Below are 17,979 nucleotides of genomic sequence, written 5' to 3' on the forward strand. Positions count from 1 at the left end.
AGATGTAAGTGACATTTTAATCACAATAGTTTATTTCAAAGGAATGTACTAAATATAGATTGGGCAAATTATTGCAATTTTTTTCACCACAATTTTTAAATATTAATTAAACAGGCGTGATGTGCATTTTTGGGGATATAGTATATTTTTATAGATATAGATTTTTTTATCGGAAGTGGGTGCTTATGATAAACCTGCAGATGTTATCAGACAGTCCGAGTACCATCATTGCTAATATTGAGTAACAAACACAAGGGATTTTTTATCTTTTTTTTTTACGATGGCATGCTGATGAATAAAATTTGGTGCTCCACGCCAGCTAATATTAATGTTTACCAAAGTGTTGGCTATGATTGGAGAAACTATTCTCATACTGTAATTCCTTCCGAAGATGCTGAACTTAAAGTCACTGTGCTTTACATCACAGTCGGGAAGTGGGTCAGACGTGCTCACAAGCAACTTTCATAGTGCTGCACATTGTATTTATTTATTTATTTATTTATTTATTTATTTATTTACTGTCTAATCAATTCTGCAAATTAGAATGAAGAAAAAAAAAAAAAAAAACACTGTATGTATATTAATAGAGGTTTGAGCCCATGTTTCCGAGTCTGATGTGACACTCAACTCGCTCCGGGCGACATCGCATCCGACATTGTTGTGTCTTTTGTATCTTAATGGAGCGCATACCGTAATGGCTTCCTGGCACGGTGAAAAGCTTCTTTTCACTTCAGGCAAATCCCGAGAAACATCAATCACATCCAGAGCAACGGATAGAATATTCCACCGAGCGACCGCATGAAGACTTATCGAATTCACCCCGAATCTGGTCTGCATTTTACACACCAAAGTAAGACCTCTCTCTCTCTCGATTTCTCTGTCCGTCTTTCTACAGATGTCTTCAGGCCCCTTGGCCGCAGATCAAGGGCATCAACATTAAACACTATGCACTGGCATCAGCAAACAGGTCGCAACCTTGACCTTGACATCTCAGCTCGAGGGGGGAAAAGTGTTTCTCAACCCCAGAGAGCAGCTTTGCATCAGCTGCAGTCGCTCCACTTCACAGTTGATATAATCTCTCAAATTAGAGCCCACTTAGCCAGGACTTTGACACATTTTGACGGCGGCCGGGGAGGGGAAAGTCAGCCCCTCTTGCTACAAAAACTGGCATTCCATCAAACACTCTGTGTCTAATTAGAACGGCTCAAATTCTTTATTCCCATGTCCTAATTCATCACCATTGAGTGCGATGCTCGGTTTAGCCCAGACCATTTCCAGGGCGAAAACTAAACAAAAGAAATGGACACATGCGGCCAGGGATAATACAAATACTGACACAGACAAACTTGTTTAGTGAGATCTGAAAACTTTCAATCTGTTGTCTGACAGGGAACATAGTTGGTGACTTGGGTGGGCAACATGGTCTCTTTTAAAGCAATATTGTGGAATCACAATACTGTGAAACCTATTGGCTTTGAGAGTTGGATTCTCAATCTATATTATTCAATATTTTGAATTTGCGTGAGCCAAAACTTCACTGCCATACTCTGACAACATCTACAATTTTGTGGTGTCTATTTGTCTGGTGCATGGAGTTCAAATTTGGTAGCAATGGGCAAACTGCCGGGAAAGTCAAGACCACTGGAAATGTGGCAAAATGACAAATGGTTGTTTCGTCCTTAAATGGCAGACTGTGACTTTTTGTGCATGCCTTCTTGAGACTTTTTTGTGTGTTCGCTCCTAGGGGGCTGAATTTTGTATTTTAACTCTCGCAGATAAAATATTCACCTTATAGAACATGGCTGCAAAGTTTGGGGTGTTTTGGAGTGTGGTAATACTCTCAAAATATCAACTTATTTTGCTTCCAAACAGGATGAGACAGGATAGAGATACGCTGGCACCGTTTGTTTTTTGTTCCTAAGCACGCATTATCATCGCAGGTCAGAAGCAGCCATTGACCTTTCCCACTTGCTGACGAGCGGCAGGGAAGCCAAGGGCCAATTAAACAAGAGCAGACCATCTGCAGCTCACAGGACGCTCGTAGTTAGACACAAACTAATACAGAGACAGGTGGGGGCTACTGGGGAGAAGCCATGGCGGTCATGCGGGAGGGGGAAGCGGTGGGGCAGCAAAAAAAAAGACCCCAAACAAAATGTGTTGTGCTGGAGGGGCCCCTTTTTGTCCTGTCACAGCTCCTTTGGCCCGCTTTCATCACGGCCAGTGGAGGGAAGCAAATGGGGCATAATAAGGGCCTAACGATCAAGTGCCGAGTGTGAAATTAGAAGAAACGTCGTCATTTTCACAGCTTTTGGTTGGGGAGTGCTGCGACAGGGTGGTCATGTGTTTTAAGCAGCCAAGGTGAAGGTAGCGCGGGTGCTGCATGTCGCCAGACGTTAGTCCAGACATGAGCAAACTACGGCCTGCGGGCCACATCCGGCCCACGGGGCCGTTTAATCCGGCCTGCCAAACCTGAATAAATTGTATTATTGAACTTTTTTTCTGGGTCATTTTCCCTGCAATTAGTATGTTTCCCCAATAGATGGGGAAGCGCCTGCCCGCGCATTTGCTCCCGGAAGCCGTGTCAGAAAGTTCAGTGCACACTGACAAGTGCGTGTACGTACTAAGTAGTACGGAACCGGCGCACTCCGCGCTCTATTTCCATCAGTGCCGAATTTCGACTGTGGGCTGTGACGTCAGCATTCTCGTAATTCGCGCGCTGAGCTTTCAGATACAGTTTTACGTTAATGCCACCCACAAAAGTTCCCCTGGAATCCTTCCACTATAATGAGTGGCCCGAGGAAAAGAAAGGTGGACACTGAGTGCCGAGTGTTTAAAAAAAAAAAAGAGAGGACAATTTGACTCGACCTACGCGTGTGAGCAGACGTTCCGCCACATGAACGTCAACAAAGCCCGTCACAGCTCTAGGTTAACGGACCGACACCTCGGCTCTATCCTAAGAATTACCACAACAAATTTTACTCCAGACCATGATGCACTAGCAAAAAAGGGAGACCAACAATACTATTGATTTCTTTATTACTTTATTTAAAAGTATTCTTTCACTAATTCTTCAAGATGATGTATTTGGTCAGAATGTTTGCCGTTTGATGTGATTTCGCCTCATTAGATAAACATATTTCATAAATCTGACCTGCAGGCCCTGAAGTGATGGAAACTATTATTCATAATAACAGTGTCGTATTTAATGAGAATCACTGATAGTAGTTTTGGGTGAAATATATTTTTAATGCTGTAAATAAATGCATTTGTTTTCAAAAAGCTTTTTTTTTTTTAATATCCATGCTTTACTACCTACTAAAAGCACAAACCTTTTATGCAATGACCGTTACATGTCATTTCTATTACGTCACACAAACACTACATCCGTCTGCTCCTGGTTCGGCCCCCCGATCAAAATTTAGAACCAAATTCGGCCCGCCAGTCAAAATGTTTGCCCACACCTGGTCTAGACTCTAGACCAGTGGTTCTCAAATGGGAGTAGACTAACGGTTAGTCTCAGCCCTCAAGGTCTTCACGTGAAAGCAGGAGTAGAAAGTGGCTTATTCTATGACGTTTGTTCCAGGGTTGTTTTTGGGGGTGGGCACTTATTCTAACCTGTGACGATATGACCAGCTGTTTCTTTGTGAGTTTTATATCATACAAGTGATTTAGTGTTATTTGGTGGATGCAGGTTTTTTTCAGTATTCAGGTGGAGAAACATCAATATTTGTCTTCTTTTAGTGGTTTAATATTTATCAGTTTAATAATTAATTCATTATATAGACGTATATATAATTATTAATTATAAATGTATAATTATTTAAATAATTGTAGACAATAATTAAATACCGTATTTGCCGGTGTACAGGTCGACTCGGTGTATAAGTCGACCCCCTAAAATTCGACGGAAATTTACGATTTTATGATATATCCTTTGTATAAGTCGAGCTCAATTGTTGCATTATATTAAACTTCAAAATTCAATATGCGAAATTTATTGACGAAATGTGTTCAAATTCCCGGAGGCCGTGCGCATGCGGCTGTTTATAAGCACCGCGGAGGAGATCGCGGCCGGCGAGCTCGCGCACGCCGCCCGGCACCAACGGGAGGCCGGAAATAGCTCCAAGCCGAGCGGATCGGCACTTTATAAGCACTGCGGAGGAGATCGCGGCGCCTCATTGGACTTCCAGCGGCCGGCGAGCTCACGCACCCGCCCGGCACATCCGGGAGGCCGTGCGCACGCGCCAAGTGGCCGAAAATAGCCCCCGCCGAGCGGATCGGCTGTTTATAAGCACAGCGGAGGAGATCGCGGCGCCTCATTGGACTTCCAGCGGCCGGCGAGCTCGCGCACCCGCCCGGCACATCCGGGAGGCCGTGCGCACGCGCCAAGTGGCCGAAAATAGCCCCCGCCGAGCGGATCGGCTGTTTATAAGCACCGCGGAGGAGATCGCGGCGCCTCATTGGACTTCCAGCGGCCGGCGAGCTCGCGCACCCGCCCGGCACATCCGGGAGGCCGTGCGCACGCGCCAAGTGGCCGAAAATAGCCCCCGCCGAGCGGATCGGCTGTTTATAAGCACCGGGAGGAGATCGCGGCGCCTCATTGGACTTCCAGCGGCCGGCGAGCTCGCGCACCCGCCCGGCACATCCGGGAGGCCGTGCGCACGCGCCAAGTGGCCGAAAATAGCCCCCGCCGAGCGGATCGGCTGTTTATAAGCACCGCGGAGGAGATCGCGGCGCCTCATTCGACTTCCAGCCGGCCGCGCACTCGCGCACGCCGCCCGGTTCAAATTTTCTAAGTGCAACGCACAATGAGATGCATGAGAAACGGCCTTGGTTACCATCACATTTGAAGCGATGAATACAAAGTTAAATTTTATGACTCGGTGTATAAGTCGAGGTCGATTTTTTTCGGTCGATTTTGGATCGAAAAAGGTCGACCAATACACCGGCAAATACGGTAATTATTATTTACGTCTTGATGGTGACCTGCATGTACTATTTGCTAAGACCTTGTGACTGATAACTTTGCAAAGTCTCAAAATGATGACATCAAATTTTCCCATCATACTCCACCTAAATTAGCTGGCACAGTCTGAAAAGCTTCAGAATTTAGCGCATCTGTTTATCTTATGAGAAACATTAGAACTGTAAGCGAGCTTTGGGGTGGTATGTTCCTAAGCCAAAAAATACTTTCTCCCATGTCATGTCATCTGTCATGTCATCTACTGTATATTATTTATACGAGGCCTCATATCAGCACAGCATCTGCTTCTCAGCAATAAAAGAGTCCGGCAGCAGTGGGGATATGCTCCTGACACTATTTTTTTTTTCTAAAAGCTGTGGTGTTGGCGCTCGCATTGTGAATTTCAATGTACACAGCACTCCGAGTGCTGCCAACGCTACATCATCACTGACAGATGTAAATCAATTATTCACATCGCTCCATTTTCTCTTTCCTCGGAGGATGACTCACATTGCGTCAAAAACATACACCTCTAAGGATCTAGTTGACATTGGTATTCACTCATAGGTTGTCCCTTGTCATTTGTGGTCAGTGTAAATGGAATAGAATAGATCTTTAGAATAGATCTTTATTGTCATTGTCTCACTTGTACAACGAAATTTAAAAGTGCCAGCTGATCAGTGCATAGAATAAAATAAATAGAATAAATAGAATAAAGATTAAAAAGATTAAAAAAGTACAATCTAAAAGACCTACAGAAGAACATACACAGACATACACCGACAATCTTTTTTTTTTAGCGGCATTTAACGTGACTACCGCTGTGGGCTAAAAACTGTTTGCAAATCTGCTAGTCCTTGACCTAATCGATCTGTAGCGTCTGCCTGATGGCAACAGTTCGAAAAGGGAGTGGCCAGGGTGGGAAATGTCCTTCAGAATGTTCTGTGTAAGTCTTCCAGTGTGGGGAGAGGGCAGCCAACGATCTTCTGTGCTGCGTTGATGACCCCTTGGAGCTTTTTCCTCTGAGCTGCAGTGCAGCTAGAGTACCAAACACATACACAATACGTTAAAGTGCTTTCTATGGAACAGCGATAGAAAGACACCAGCAGTCTCATAGTTTGTAGTTGCATTTAATAAATTGAATCTGTGACATATTTCTACACTGATTGCCTTTAAAGTTCTATTAATCTTGATCCTTGGGGTATTTTGATGAAAACGTCAATTAATTTGACACGAGTCATTAAGACACCTGAGAATGGTCTTAAATTGTAAAATGAAAGCGTAACAACCCCTCCTTAATGTCCTAACGACATTTCTCTGCTATTTTGGATAACTTGTGACACACTAAGAATTCCAGCATTACGACGTAATAAAAAACCGAAGACGCCATGTCGCCTGGTGGAAGACCTCAGTCGCGCTTTTACATTAGCTCCCTGCCGCGCACCCGTTTACAGCTAACTAGCTGTCGTTGACAGCGCACTTCAGCACCTACAAGGGTTGAGAAGTAGGTCACAGGGTCGAAGCAGTCCTTGGTGGCATTTCTGCAGCCCACTTGAGGAGAACACATTGACTACTTAAGTCTGCAATGCTGGATTGCTCTTCACAAGAGGTGTGTCATATACTTGTTCTGATGCTTGGTGTGCGCAAACAAGGTTGTTTTTGAAAAGTTGCAATCATCACTCCACTAGCTAAGAGTGGTCACAGAAAAACAAGTATCCAATATTATGGACTGCAGTCCAGAGGTCCCAAGCTGAATATGTAGTATGAAAGAAGTGGAGTTAAAAAAAAGAAGAAGAAAAAGATCTCTACAAAAGACCTCAGATAAGGCGATATTATTATAAGAACATTAAAATGATGGATTTTCTGTTGGGTTTAAGATATGGCTCTAAGGAACTTTTTTGTAGGCCAATTTTTAGAAGTAGGCTGCTTCATTTAAAAACAAATATGGGCACAACCTTTTTTTTTTTTTAAATAGCTTCAGATGTTAAAAATTAAGCCATTTATTTTCTTTTGGTCGTCGGCATGTCACCACATATTCACTGAAGCAATTCTACAAAATTCGAAATGCATACTTTATTATTCCTAAAACATGCTGTCTGCGCCGGTTAACCAGCATGGGTATCAAGAACATCCCCATACCGCCCGAGGAAAAATTGTGCTCCATGTACATTTTCCACCGGTTGTCAGTGCATTCGGGGTTAAGTCTGGCTGCCATTTTTTACAATTAAAGGGAAGATTCGTACGAAAAGAGCTGCGGGCGCCAGAAAAAAAACACAGGAAGGAAAATTCCTATGTGATTAATTTGACATTCTAATGTATAGTAAAGCGGGAGTAGAATAACTCCAACTGACAGAACATTTCTGACTTTATATTCTGCTTATACATGTTTGGATTTCCATCGGGCCGCAAAGTATCTGGTGTCACATCCGGAGGAATTTCATGAAGCTCAAAAAGCGCTTGACTTGGATATTACTGATCCACCGGTTGAGCCCGAGGAACCCAGCATGTACAGTATGTGCACATAGCGTGTGTGTGAGTTTCTTCACCTGTTGTGCTGGGCCTAAGGGTGAGCTCAGTGCATCATGCTCAGTCGCCCTTTGTTTATGCCACAAAATAACGTAGCATCTGTCGAGCATGAGTGGCACCTGTAAAGCTGTCCCGAGTACTCACATTTTCCCAGGGACGGGCCAGGCATTACGTCCGGCCTGGGAATGCCTCGGGATACCTCCAGAAGAGGTGCTGCGACCACAACCCGACCCCAGATGATGGACGGATGGAAGTTTAATGGGTCAAAATACCGCAACATCGATGTCCCGTGCGAGCAGTTTCCCATTTAAGTATTAGCATTAAGCTAGCCAACTAAGGAGCAAATGGATCAGAAAGGGACCACCTCTGTCACCATTCTAAGAAAAAAGTTAAGGACCAAAGAAAAGAACAATCTGATCCGAAGATAAGAAAAAAAAAAAACAATCAATCCATGTCAATATTTTGTTATTACTCTGAAACATTTGTATAAATAATTGCCCGGTAAATGTCCGGTAATGCTGGATAAATAAACGTCCCTGGCCACGACATGAGGAAATGCGGTCATGAAAATAACTGACAGACTCCGGTGATGGCAGGAGAAAAAGGAAGCCGTTAGACCGCGTTGCTTGTCAGGAACAGCAGGAAGGCGACAGCGGGCGTTCACAGGATGGAGGAGATGAAGAACATCTTTAAAGTTATCATGGGACAGGCGAAGGCCAGCCTCACCAGCGCGACGGGAGCTAATTCAAACCATCTTTATTACAAACCACAGAAGCGTAAATAATTGAGAGATATTGGCAATGGGCTTTTTTGTTGTTTTCTTGGGGAAAGCTCCAGAAAATAAGTCGACATCTTCCCTCTTTTTGGTCCTATCCTAGAGAAGACGGAATCTAATGGCACAGAAACGATGCAAAACCGAGACACTGGTTTTGGCGCGCCTGCGCACCCTGCATGTCTTGCATGTGGCCGCCAGGAATGTGGGAATCTTGGCAGCCTCGATGGAAACGTTAAGCATCAAACAACGCCATCGCCTCCGAAGCTTTGCGTCCGCATCAGCAAACTATTTAGCTCTCAAGTCTGTGATGGTTCAATGGGTCACAGAGGGGATCATTAATGCAAATACAAACCGCATAAACAAAACAAATAACTCAGAAAGTGCCTCGCAGTTGTTTAACTAACAACAGAGACAAAAATTTGACCATTTTTTTATTTCCTATTTTGAAGTAGTAGATGTTTGATTGCCATTATGTTTGTTTTATGTTGTAATGCGTTAATGTGTGGGAAAAAAATATTTCGCAATTAGCAGAACTAATGGCAGATTATGGGCCCTAATTATTTTATTATTATTAGTAACCAGTTGATTATTTTGAATGGAACTAAAAGGACATTGTTTTATTACAATCCCCTCTGGCACTTTTTTTCTTTTGCTAATATTGCGATAAAACAGATTATCATGATAATTTCACTCCAGACAATGAAGGTATGACATTTCCATATCGTTTCATCAAAAAGGTCGACTTGGTGTCTATTCCTATTGGGGTCTCTAAATGAAGTGCAGCCCCCCTCAAAACACCCACTGGGCTCCTCCTTTGGTTGGTTCCCGGCTCATAGATTCAACTTTGACCTCAGAGTGAGAAACCCAAACAGTGGTGCAGAGAAACCAGTGCATTTGTCATGGAGATTGAACAAACGTACGCACGCTTACAAAAAGCAGAGGTTGACCACACACACTCACACACATGACTTTGACACTTTTGGCAAACGATGTGGCCGGCGTGACTCACGCTGTTGTCGCTGGATCCCGACACCGGATAGACGGTCCAGCCGAGCTCGGCTGTGGCTGTGGTGGAGTCCATGAGTGTCTCTGCGGAAAGACGGACAGACGCAGGTCAGGATGACAAGGATTTACGGCAACCGCCAGATTACTAGCTATCCACGATACTCCATCGACCTCGCAAATAAAAGCATCCCAAATCAGCACCCTTTTCAACACAAGCACACTCATATGAGTCAGGATTTTTTTTTCTTTATTACTTATAGCTTTAAGTAACTGACAGACACATGCAAACCGAACTGAAACAGTCAAACCGAAGCATTCAAAAGGTTTTCAAAAGTCGATCTAGAAAGCAAAGTGACTGACAGGAAAGAAGAGGAATCAGTGCGACAGACTGCCGATGACCTTCACTGAAAAGTGATCCATTCCACACAAATGCCAATCGTAGCTTTTTTAAATTTGACAGATGGGCAGTCTCGTCAGATATTTGACTTCCTTGGGGCTGGGTATAAAAAAAAAAAAAAAAAAAAAAAAAAAAAAAACAAGCTGGTGAAACCAATCGGAGGCCAGCGGATTATGTGGTGAAAAGAAACACCTCCAGTAATTGGGGTCAAAGAGAACGTGCGTTCCGTCTGTCATGAGGTCCTCTACGGACCGCATTCCACCTGCTTGACCCGGCTGTCTATCATCTGCCGCTTAGACCATTCATGTTGTCACCTCAAACAACACTCCGCAGCCCACCCCCACCCCGCCTTTAGCCTCGGCCTCGCGGCCTCTTTGCTGTTCCCTACTTCTCAGCTCCTTAATGAACGTGGCCTCCTGATTAGGCTTGCTGTGACCCCAAAATGCCAAAGGGGGATTATGAGACACAGCAACAAGTCAAAGACGGCAATGTTCTTGCACAAGCAAAGTTGGAGCTGTTCATATTCCAATTTACATTAAAAAAAACTCTGCATCCACTTGTAGACTTCAAGAGGCCCAGATTTCAGATTTCCAGATTTCCAGGCTTGAGCCACCGAGTTCCGCCCATTTCTAGCATTTCAACCACAGTCCCGACGAGCATAATGGGAGAATTTGCAGTTTTCACAAGTTGGGAAATGCTATAATTAGACTGATGAGACTGCAATAGAGCAGCCATTGGCGGGCTTTTGCGAGTGATGCCGAGCCAAGCAGGCAGTGTGGATGTTAGGCTGCAAAATGGTAATTACCCCACATAACCATGAGAATAATTAGTGGAGGAGCAGTGCGGATAATGAACCCCCTCTGCGGCGGCTTGGGGAGATGGAGTGGGAAAGATTTCACTAAAATTTTTAGTGCACACAGATGACACCATTTTGTCTATTCTCTTTTTTTGTCCCAATTTTGACAATTTTAGTCTGTACTGTAAGATCAATTTGAAAACATATTTGCTATGCAGGTAGGCATGTAGCAGTAGAGTAAAGCTGTGTTAATAGCAGCACCACGTTCAATAGATTCTTGCCACGACCAATATGAAAGGTCAAAATCTGCAAGCCTCCACAAAAATGGGGTTTTGAATTTACTCAATTTTACTTTAAGTGGTTGCACAAAATAAAAACATTTGCAGTGTCAGACAACCGTGGTCCAAAAGATGAGCAGTTTAATGTTTTGCCTTTGGTTGCTTGACTATACCCAACGTGGACCGAACCATGACCTTGAAACTCAGGAAGCAGTGATTTTTGGCGCATCGTTTTACCACTAAGTAGCACACTTTTGCAGCGATGGGAACTCAAGTCATTGCGTCTTGGATTCTGGCTTGGAGTCGCAATTTTGATGATGTGACTTGGCAAAAAATAAACTTGACACTCAACTTGGGTTTGACCGTTGGTGCTTAACTTGAAACCCAACGTTGCACTCAATAAATTGCTCAATAAAATAATTTGACCTTTTCAGTTTTCTGTCCTGAAACTAAAGGTTTATTTACAGTGACCCATGATCATGGTTAGCCGCGCTAAAGAGTGCGGCGGCAAGTGTAAACGTGGCGATACTGCCACATCACCTCATCTATCAGCGTGAAGAGGCAAAGTTTTCCCAACCGCCTGCCTTCTGCACCGCAGTATTTGTTGGCTGCCAGCTCATTGCCCCCCGTGGAGCCCAGCGGCACATCAGCTTCTGCCTTTGCTTTCCAGCTGTGGTGAAGCATGTTGGCCCTTCATCGAGAGCAAGACTTGGATGCTCGGAGGCTTAAAAGGGACGTATATTTGATAAATTTGCGGAGACATATGTAGATAAATGGATAGACATTACATAGCTAGACAGATTTCTCTTGTCACTCTGCAGATGTGGGTCATGCAACTGACATTTCCAAAAACTAAGGCCAATGGAATTTTCAATGACATGACAACCGGTGACGTAGCTATGGCGTTGTGTTTATGCTAGTAGCTATTTGTTCTCGCAGCTTGGAGTCAGAAGAGAAATTTAGTAATAAAAAGCTGAAGGTTTTGACAAGATTCTGGAGATGAAAGTGACATAAAGACAAAATCGAAGTGTATTTTCCCTTGTGGATGCAGCACTTCATCACCGAGAATTGAATTGAAGGTCAAAACAAACCTCAGGGAGGAAAAGTTATTCAAATCACACCAAATTTGCATGGTTATCATCTCAGATCATCATCACAACAGTCTGATGGACCGCAGAAATGTGATTGCTGAGTCCCACCACACAATTACACTTGACTTCTTCAGCTATTGTCCAGCATTCTCAGAGGACCACTATGGTGCATTTCAGAGAACACTGAACACATACGGCATTATTCTTGACGTGAGGTTTGATGCCGTGCGGCCACGACACGGCGTAATGGATTTTCATCATGCCGGTTGTTCCGGCAGGCTACTCTGCCACGCCGCTGCCGCTGCTGTACTCTCTACTCCAAAGACAAACCGCCAGCTTCTCAACTTCCTGCTTGCTGCTGCTTAAGTGTCTTTACATCTTTTGTGCGGCAGTGAAGTGTTGCATAAAAGCGTTGAATAACCGCTCGAGCTCATGGGAAGATGGCCTCCATGCTGGCGGTCAAAGGTGCTTCTAAAATTTAGCCGCCTTCAAAAGCCCCCCCCCCCCCCCCCCTTCTAAAAATATGAAACATTCATGCACAAGCGCTAATCTATTCACAAGTGTTAACAATGCGAGTAAATAATTCAAGTGAGAATGTCATTTATATGTCCTTTTTCCTTTTAGAAAACTGATTCCTGGGGAGGGGGTCATGAATATGCAATGAGAGCTGGGAGACTTAATCCCTGACGCTGCTTGCTGAGAGCGCTTTCTGCAACAATTGCCATCCGTGTATGACGGTAATCAACAATCCAAAACTGTTTTTGCAAAACGTTTTTGCGTAAATATTTTGTTTTCAACCCAACACACACACAAAAAAGATAAAATTTAAAAACGCTGTTTTCATTCTTTAACAAATGTGCCATTATGTGTTAGGAACTAACTAGGAACTAGTTGACTAATAGCAGTTTGCTAAGATAGCACATCTTTAGGAATGTTTGTCACAAAACCTACACAGCCAATCCAACATTGAAATCAGACTCAGTCCAGTTTTTACTTTCCTATTTTTGATCTGAACCGAATACAAAATAATATTTTTTCCATTTTTTATATTTGCTTTCCAATTGAAAATGGAAAGAAGGAATGATGGCTGGATTAGGGATTTTAGAGTTGATCTAGCCCAGTATCAACTCCAGCAGTCAATCCCATTTCAGGTACTTGAAAATAAAGCAATTTGGATTTCTGTCACTTGTACCACTGCAAAACCAGTTTTGAGTAGTATTTTATTCTAGTTGTGTAAGCGTTGTATTGCTTAAATGTTCCAAACAAAACTGCAACCTCCTCACATCAGTTATTTCATATTGTTTTGACGAGTGATTTACCCCTGCTTTTAACATTAGTCTGTCTTGCGTCCATCTAGTTTTCACCCTTGAGCTGAAGTGAATCGAACTGCAGCAGAGTTCTCTAGCAAGCGAGCCGAAACCACCTCTGCAAGGTTCCGAGGATAGCGTTCAAATAAATGACAACAACAGAGTTTGTTTAACCCAAGCAAGCCTGGCAGCCTAAATATCTGCAAACAAGTCACATTCCACTCATGACCAAAATCGGGAGTAACAAGGCAGCATTGAACAGCTACGCTGACTAATGGGCCATTTAAGCGATAAAGGAATACCACACACTCTGGAAGAAGGGTGTATGAGGAGGCTAGAAAAGATTCATGGCAGGATATTCGTCCTGCTAAGGAATAATTTAGACCAGCGCTTTTCAAACGCGAGTCCTTGAACACCTGGGCCTGTCAGACAAAATCATCAAAAATTCAGACCGACATATGGAGATGCCGTGCTCGTGTTCATAACACAAACATAATAAATGACAAATAAAATCCTGTCATATTAATATGATTAAGACATGAATCTGACAATCCTGCATGAATACAATTAGCTTTATTTGCTTTTGGTAACAGGTGCATTATTTTAGGAGGAGACTCCTATTTCATTTTTAGAAAAGGCATCTTTTTTAGAACATTGAATTATTTTTAATACTGTAATTGTCTTGTAAAGATTCAGTCTTATTAATATTAAGACTTTATTTGCATAACATTATGCCTTTTTTCCTGAAAAGAAAGCACATTTGGTAGCGTTCATGACTTTTTCATGAAAATAGGCAACATAAATTATATTTAATTGGTAGAAGGAATATAACAGTGAGGTGGTTAAAACTCTTTCCTGGACCCAAAAATTTGGAGAACCTTTCAGACCACATGGCGTAGACCCAAATTTTTCATCCTAACAATCAAAGATAAACCTGTTGTTAGATTTCCACAGTAATGCATGAAGTCTGGCGGGAGACATCTCCTCTCTCCCAAAGATTTATGACGACATGCACATTTTTGTTTTCCAAAAAGGCGTGTTTGGAGTAGAGAAGTTGATGTCGGTACTTTAGGGAGCAATGAAGTAGACCACAGAGCTCAGTTTCACCTCATCGTGTGTGGATACATTGTACCAACGAGGAAAAAACAGGGGCGGAAGCTGGCTCGTTGGTTTTGGAGACGAATGGTGCAATGTGAAATATGGTTTTTACACACAAATGCAAAGAGGCGGAAAGTGGCGCTCTCTTCAGAGCACCGAAGGATACCGAGTACCGAGCAGGACGTAAGACGAGTGAGCCGCACTCTGTTATCAGTCAGTGAGACTTAAATTGTCAGCGAGGCCTAAGGGCCGGATGCAAGAACCACTGTTTTGCTGTACGTTTGAAAAAAGGTTCTGGCCCTCCTTGTGTTTTATTTTTTTCAACAATGGAACAATCGGATGATGGACTGATGGTGTGTTATAGCTTTTAAAGTATAGTATATTTATAGTATATTTCAGTTTTAAAAGTTTGAAAAATGCTTGTATTTTACAGTCATCAGTGCAAACAGCAACAAAAAAGATAGTTACACAATTGATTAAATAAATAAATATAATTAACTCATTGCCAAGGCTTATCAGTAGCTAACTAGCATGACTGACATCAGTTAAATTCTCCTTGACGTCTCTTCGCAAAGTGGAGGATAGCAGAGAGTAGTTAATAGTTAATTTAAAAAATATAATATATATATATATATATATATATATATATATATATATATGTCATCTTACCGGAGTCTGCCGTGCATCGGGAGCAGCTAGCGTGCTATCACGCTTACTGTTCATTGATGTTGACTTATTGTGTTATTTTTCCTGTGTTGTTTACGTGTATGTGCGTTGTGAACTCTGTCTTGTCACCCTGGGATAGTGAGAAACGTAATTTCGATCTCTTTGTGTGTCTTGACATGCGGAGGAATTGACAGTAAAGGAGACTTTGACTTTGACTTTGATATATATTACATTGTTTTAATAGAGATGATAACGAGAGTAGTAAGAGTTTATTTTCGATTTAAGGGTGGCAGGTGACACTTAATACCACCAGAATAGATCCACCCCTGCCTCGAGAAATCCCATCTCCACACTCGGAGCCAAAACATGAGTAATCCAAAGAAAGCTGACAATCTTTAAAGCAGAACTTGCTCGAGGATCAACAATGCGATACGTTCACATCCCTGACTTGATAAAGGGCAAAGAAGCAAAATAAACAATTTTTGCTTCTGAACCGAATTCTCGTTATTCACTGAGGCGTTGTGAACAGATATTTTGTTTCTATTTGGAGTTGCAAGGGGTGTTTCTTGGGAGGAAATGTAAGTGTCACAACCTCCACCTCATTATTTTGACATCATTGATCAGATGAATTTATTTTGAATGGCATGTCAAATTTAATACCTGTGTGTGCCGTGGCTCATTAATAATGGACAGCACACTGCAAATGGCCTGGAGTCGGAGTGTAATTGCCCATAGGGGTGAATAAGCCTCCCGATTGGCTGGCAAGCATTCCCCACTGGACCCCGTGTGTCTTGCCAAAAGTCAACTGGGAAAACCCTAATGACATATGGAAGAATAGATAGCCGGATGACATTTGACTATTGCCATGTGGCAATTGGAAAAAAATAATGCTTGACCATCTTGTGTGATCAAATCAACAGGATTCATGCACTAATACAAACGATCCATGTCCAATTAAATTTAGAGTCATCAATGAACTTAACACCCATGTTTTTGGAATGTGAAAGGTATCTGGAATCCCCAGAGAACACCTGAGATTCAAACCCAAACCTCAGAACTGTGAGGCAGACACTAACCACTACCGCAATGCGCTGCACCCAACTGAACTCCTCGATGGAAATATAATTAAGCCGTATGCGCCACTCATCAAGCGATGTCTCAAGCAAACCATCCAACTCCAGTGTCACGTCAATCATTTGAAATTTTACTTTGACGTTTCATCCATCATTGATGGCAATTGGCCTAAAATATTAGTCATTCCTGAGGGACAGACACCATATTTCACAGAAGACAAATTTGGCAATAAGACGAGAGGGATGAGTCATCCAAGCAATCATTAGCCGGGGGAAAGAAACCTGGCATACCACACTGAACGTCCGAAGATTTATACGTACACATTCCTTATGTCCCCAAATCCCAATCTCCCCAGTCCTGTTCAACACATCAGTAGTGTACTTAAAATCCTGCAGCGGAAATTTGGAATGAATCCTACAAGCAGCACTTGATCGTTGACCACATCGCAGGGAAAGGGGGTCGTTTCAATGACATTAATGTATTCATAAGCAACGTGACGGTCTCGTGCCTTGGGAATACTTTGCATCTAAATGACACTAGCACTAATCACCAATCACTAGCAACAATCAGTGCCACCCTGCCACGCCTTGCCTACAAGCCATTAGTTAAAAGTGCAATAATTAGAAATGTACGCAGCTCCGTGGAAGATTGACGCGTTGCCGCTGCAATCCCCCTCACGGCAGGTTTTGCTTTCTACGTCTACCAACCTCGCCCCGCCCCCCTCTTCCTCTTTTGTGGGTGTTGTGCTGTGCAGGTAATAACAATACCACAGGCCCTGCCAGCAAGCAGAACTGCTGACCAGCATTCATCGACTAACAAAGCGTGAGGTGAATTTATATATTCTGACGGCTGTGTAGGAGCAATGGGACCCATTTCCCATCATTGCCTGGTAATTAAGGACGAATGAGGGTGGATAACAATAGAAGTATTCCAAGTTAAGTAAGCAATCACAGTACAATATCAGCCATTCATCATTTACTAATTTACCTATTGGTATTCACGAAGTGTCCGATGCATGCGGCACACTCTTTACAAGTCTTGTCTTTTTTCGTCACACTCTGGGCGAGTTGTCAACCAAGAGCCTCGTTACGACATCCTAGCTCCGACCTTCGTTGTCACGGTAATGAAAGTCTTACTCGCCAATGGCCTACAGGTAAAGTTAGAAGGGGGCAGTAGCTCATTCCTCTTAAACACAAAGAACCCTAAAAACGGCTAATATCAGCGAGGAGAAATACATCCTCATCTTTGGTGCGTTTTGACGAAAAACCATGACATGGTATGTTTTAAATTGTGGAAGAAAAATGCACAATTTGTCTCTTTTAATAAAATTAGGGATTAAAATGAATATTTCAAATTAGTCAAAAAGTCAAAGTCAGCTTTATTGTCAATTTCTCCACATGCCAAAGACACACGAAGAAACCGAAATTTCGTTCCCCGCTATCCCACGGTGACAAGACATGGCCCACAATAGACAATCAAGTAAACAAGTAAACAACAGCGTGCTGAATAAATAATGAATAAATAACACAACAAATAAATAAGAGGAGCAAAAAGGAGCAAGTGAGCGTACAGCAGACATTCCAGAAAATAGCGCAACAGTGCCACACGCTACGCAGAAGGGGGTAGCGAGTTCAGGGTCCTAACAGCCTGGAGAAAGAAGCTGTTGGCGAGTCTGGTGGTGCGGGAGCGCAGGCTCCTGTACCTCTTCCCAGAGGGCAGAAGGTCAAACAAAGAGTGAGCTGGGTGACTCACATCACTCGCAATCGTGGTTGCCTTGCGGGCGAGATGGGAGATGTAAATGTCCTTCAGGGAGGGGAGCGAAGCACCAATAACCTTACCAGCCGTATTCACTATGCACTGCAGGGCCTTCAAGTTCTTTTCAGTGCAGCTACCACCCAAGACAGCGATGCAACTGGTGAGGACGCTCTCAATGGTGCCACGGTAGAATGTAGACAGGACTGCCTGAGGAGCACATGCACGCCTGAGCTTCCGCAGGAAGTGCA

At 43.1% G+C, this 17,979-nt stretch overlaps 1 protein-coding gene across 4 annotated transcripts in view; it reads right to left on the reverse strand.

Moving 5' to 3' along the window:
• ephb2b (eph receptor B2b) overlaps positions 1-17,979 on the reverse strand; it is a 96,588-nt gene that overhangs the window by 46,469 nt on the left and 32,140 nt on the right. For all 4 annotated transcript variants that reach the window (XM_049733440.2, XM_049733438.2, XM_049733441.1 and 1 more), the window contains exon 3: positions 9,274-9,353. In XM_049733440.2, coding sequence (XP_049589397.1) covers positions 9,274-9,353 — 80 coding nt within the window. The remainder of the gene's footprint in view (positions 1-9,273; positions 9,354-17,979) is intronic.

This window comes from Syngnathus scovelli, chromosome 11 (assembly GCF_024217435.2).
Source record: "Syngnathus scovelli strain Florida chromosome 11, RoL_Ssco_1.2, whole genome shotgun sequence".
Lineage (NCBI taxonomy): Eukaryota > Metazoa > Chordata > Actinopteri > Syngnathiformes > Syngnathidae > Syngnathus > Syngnathus scovelli.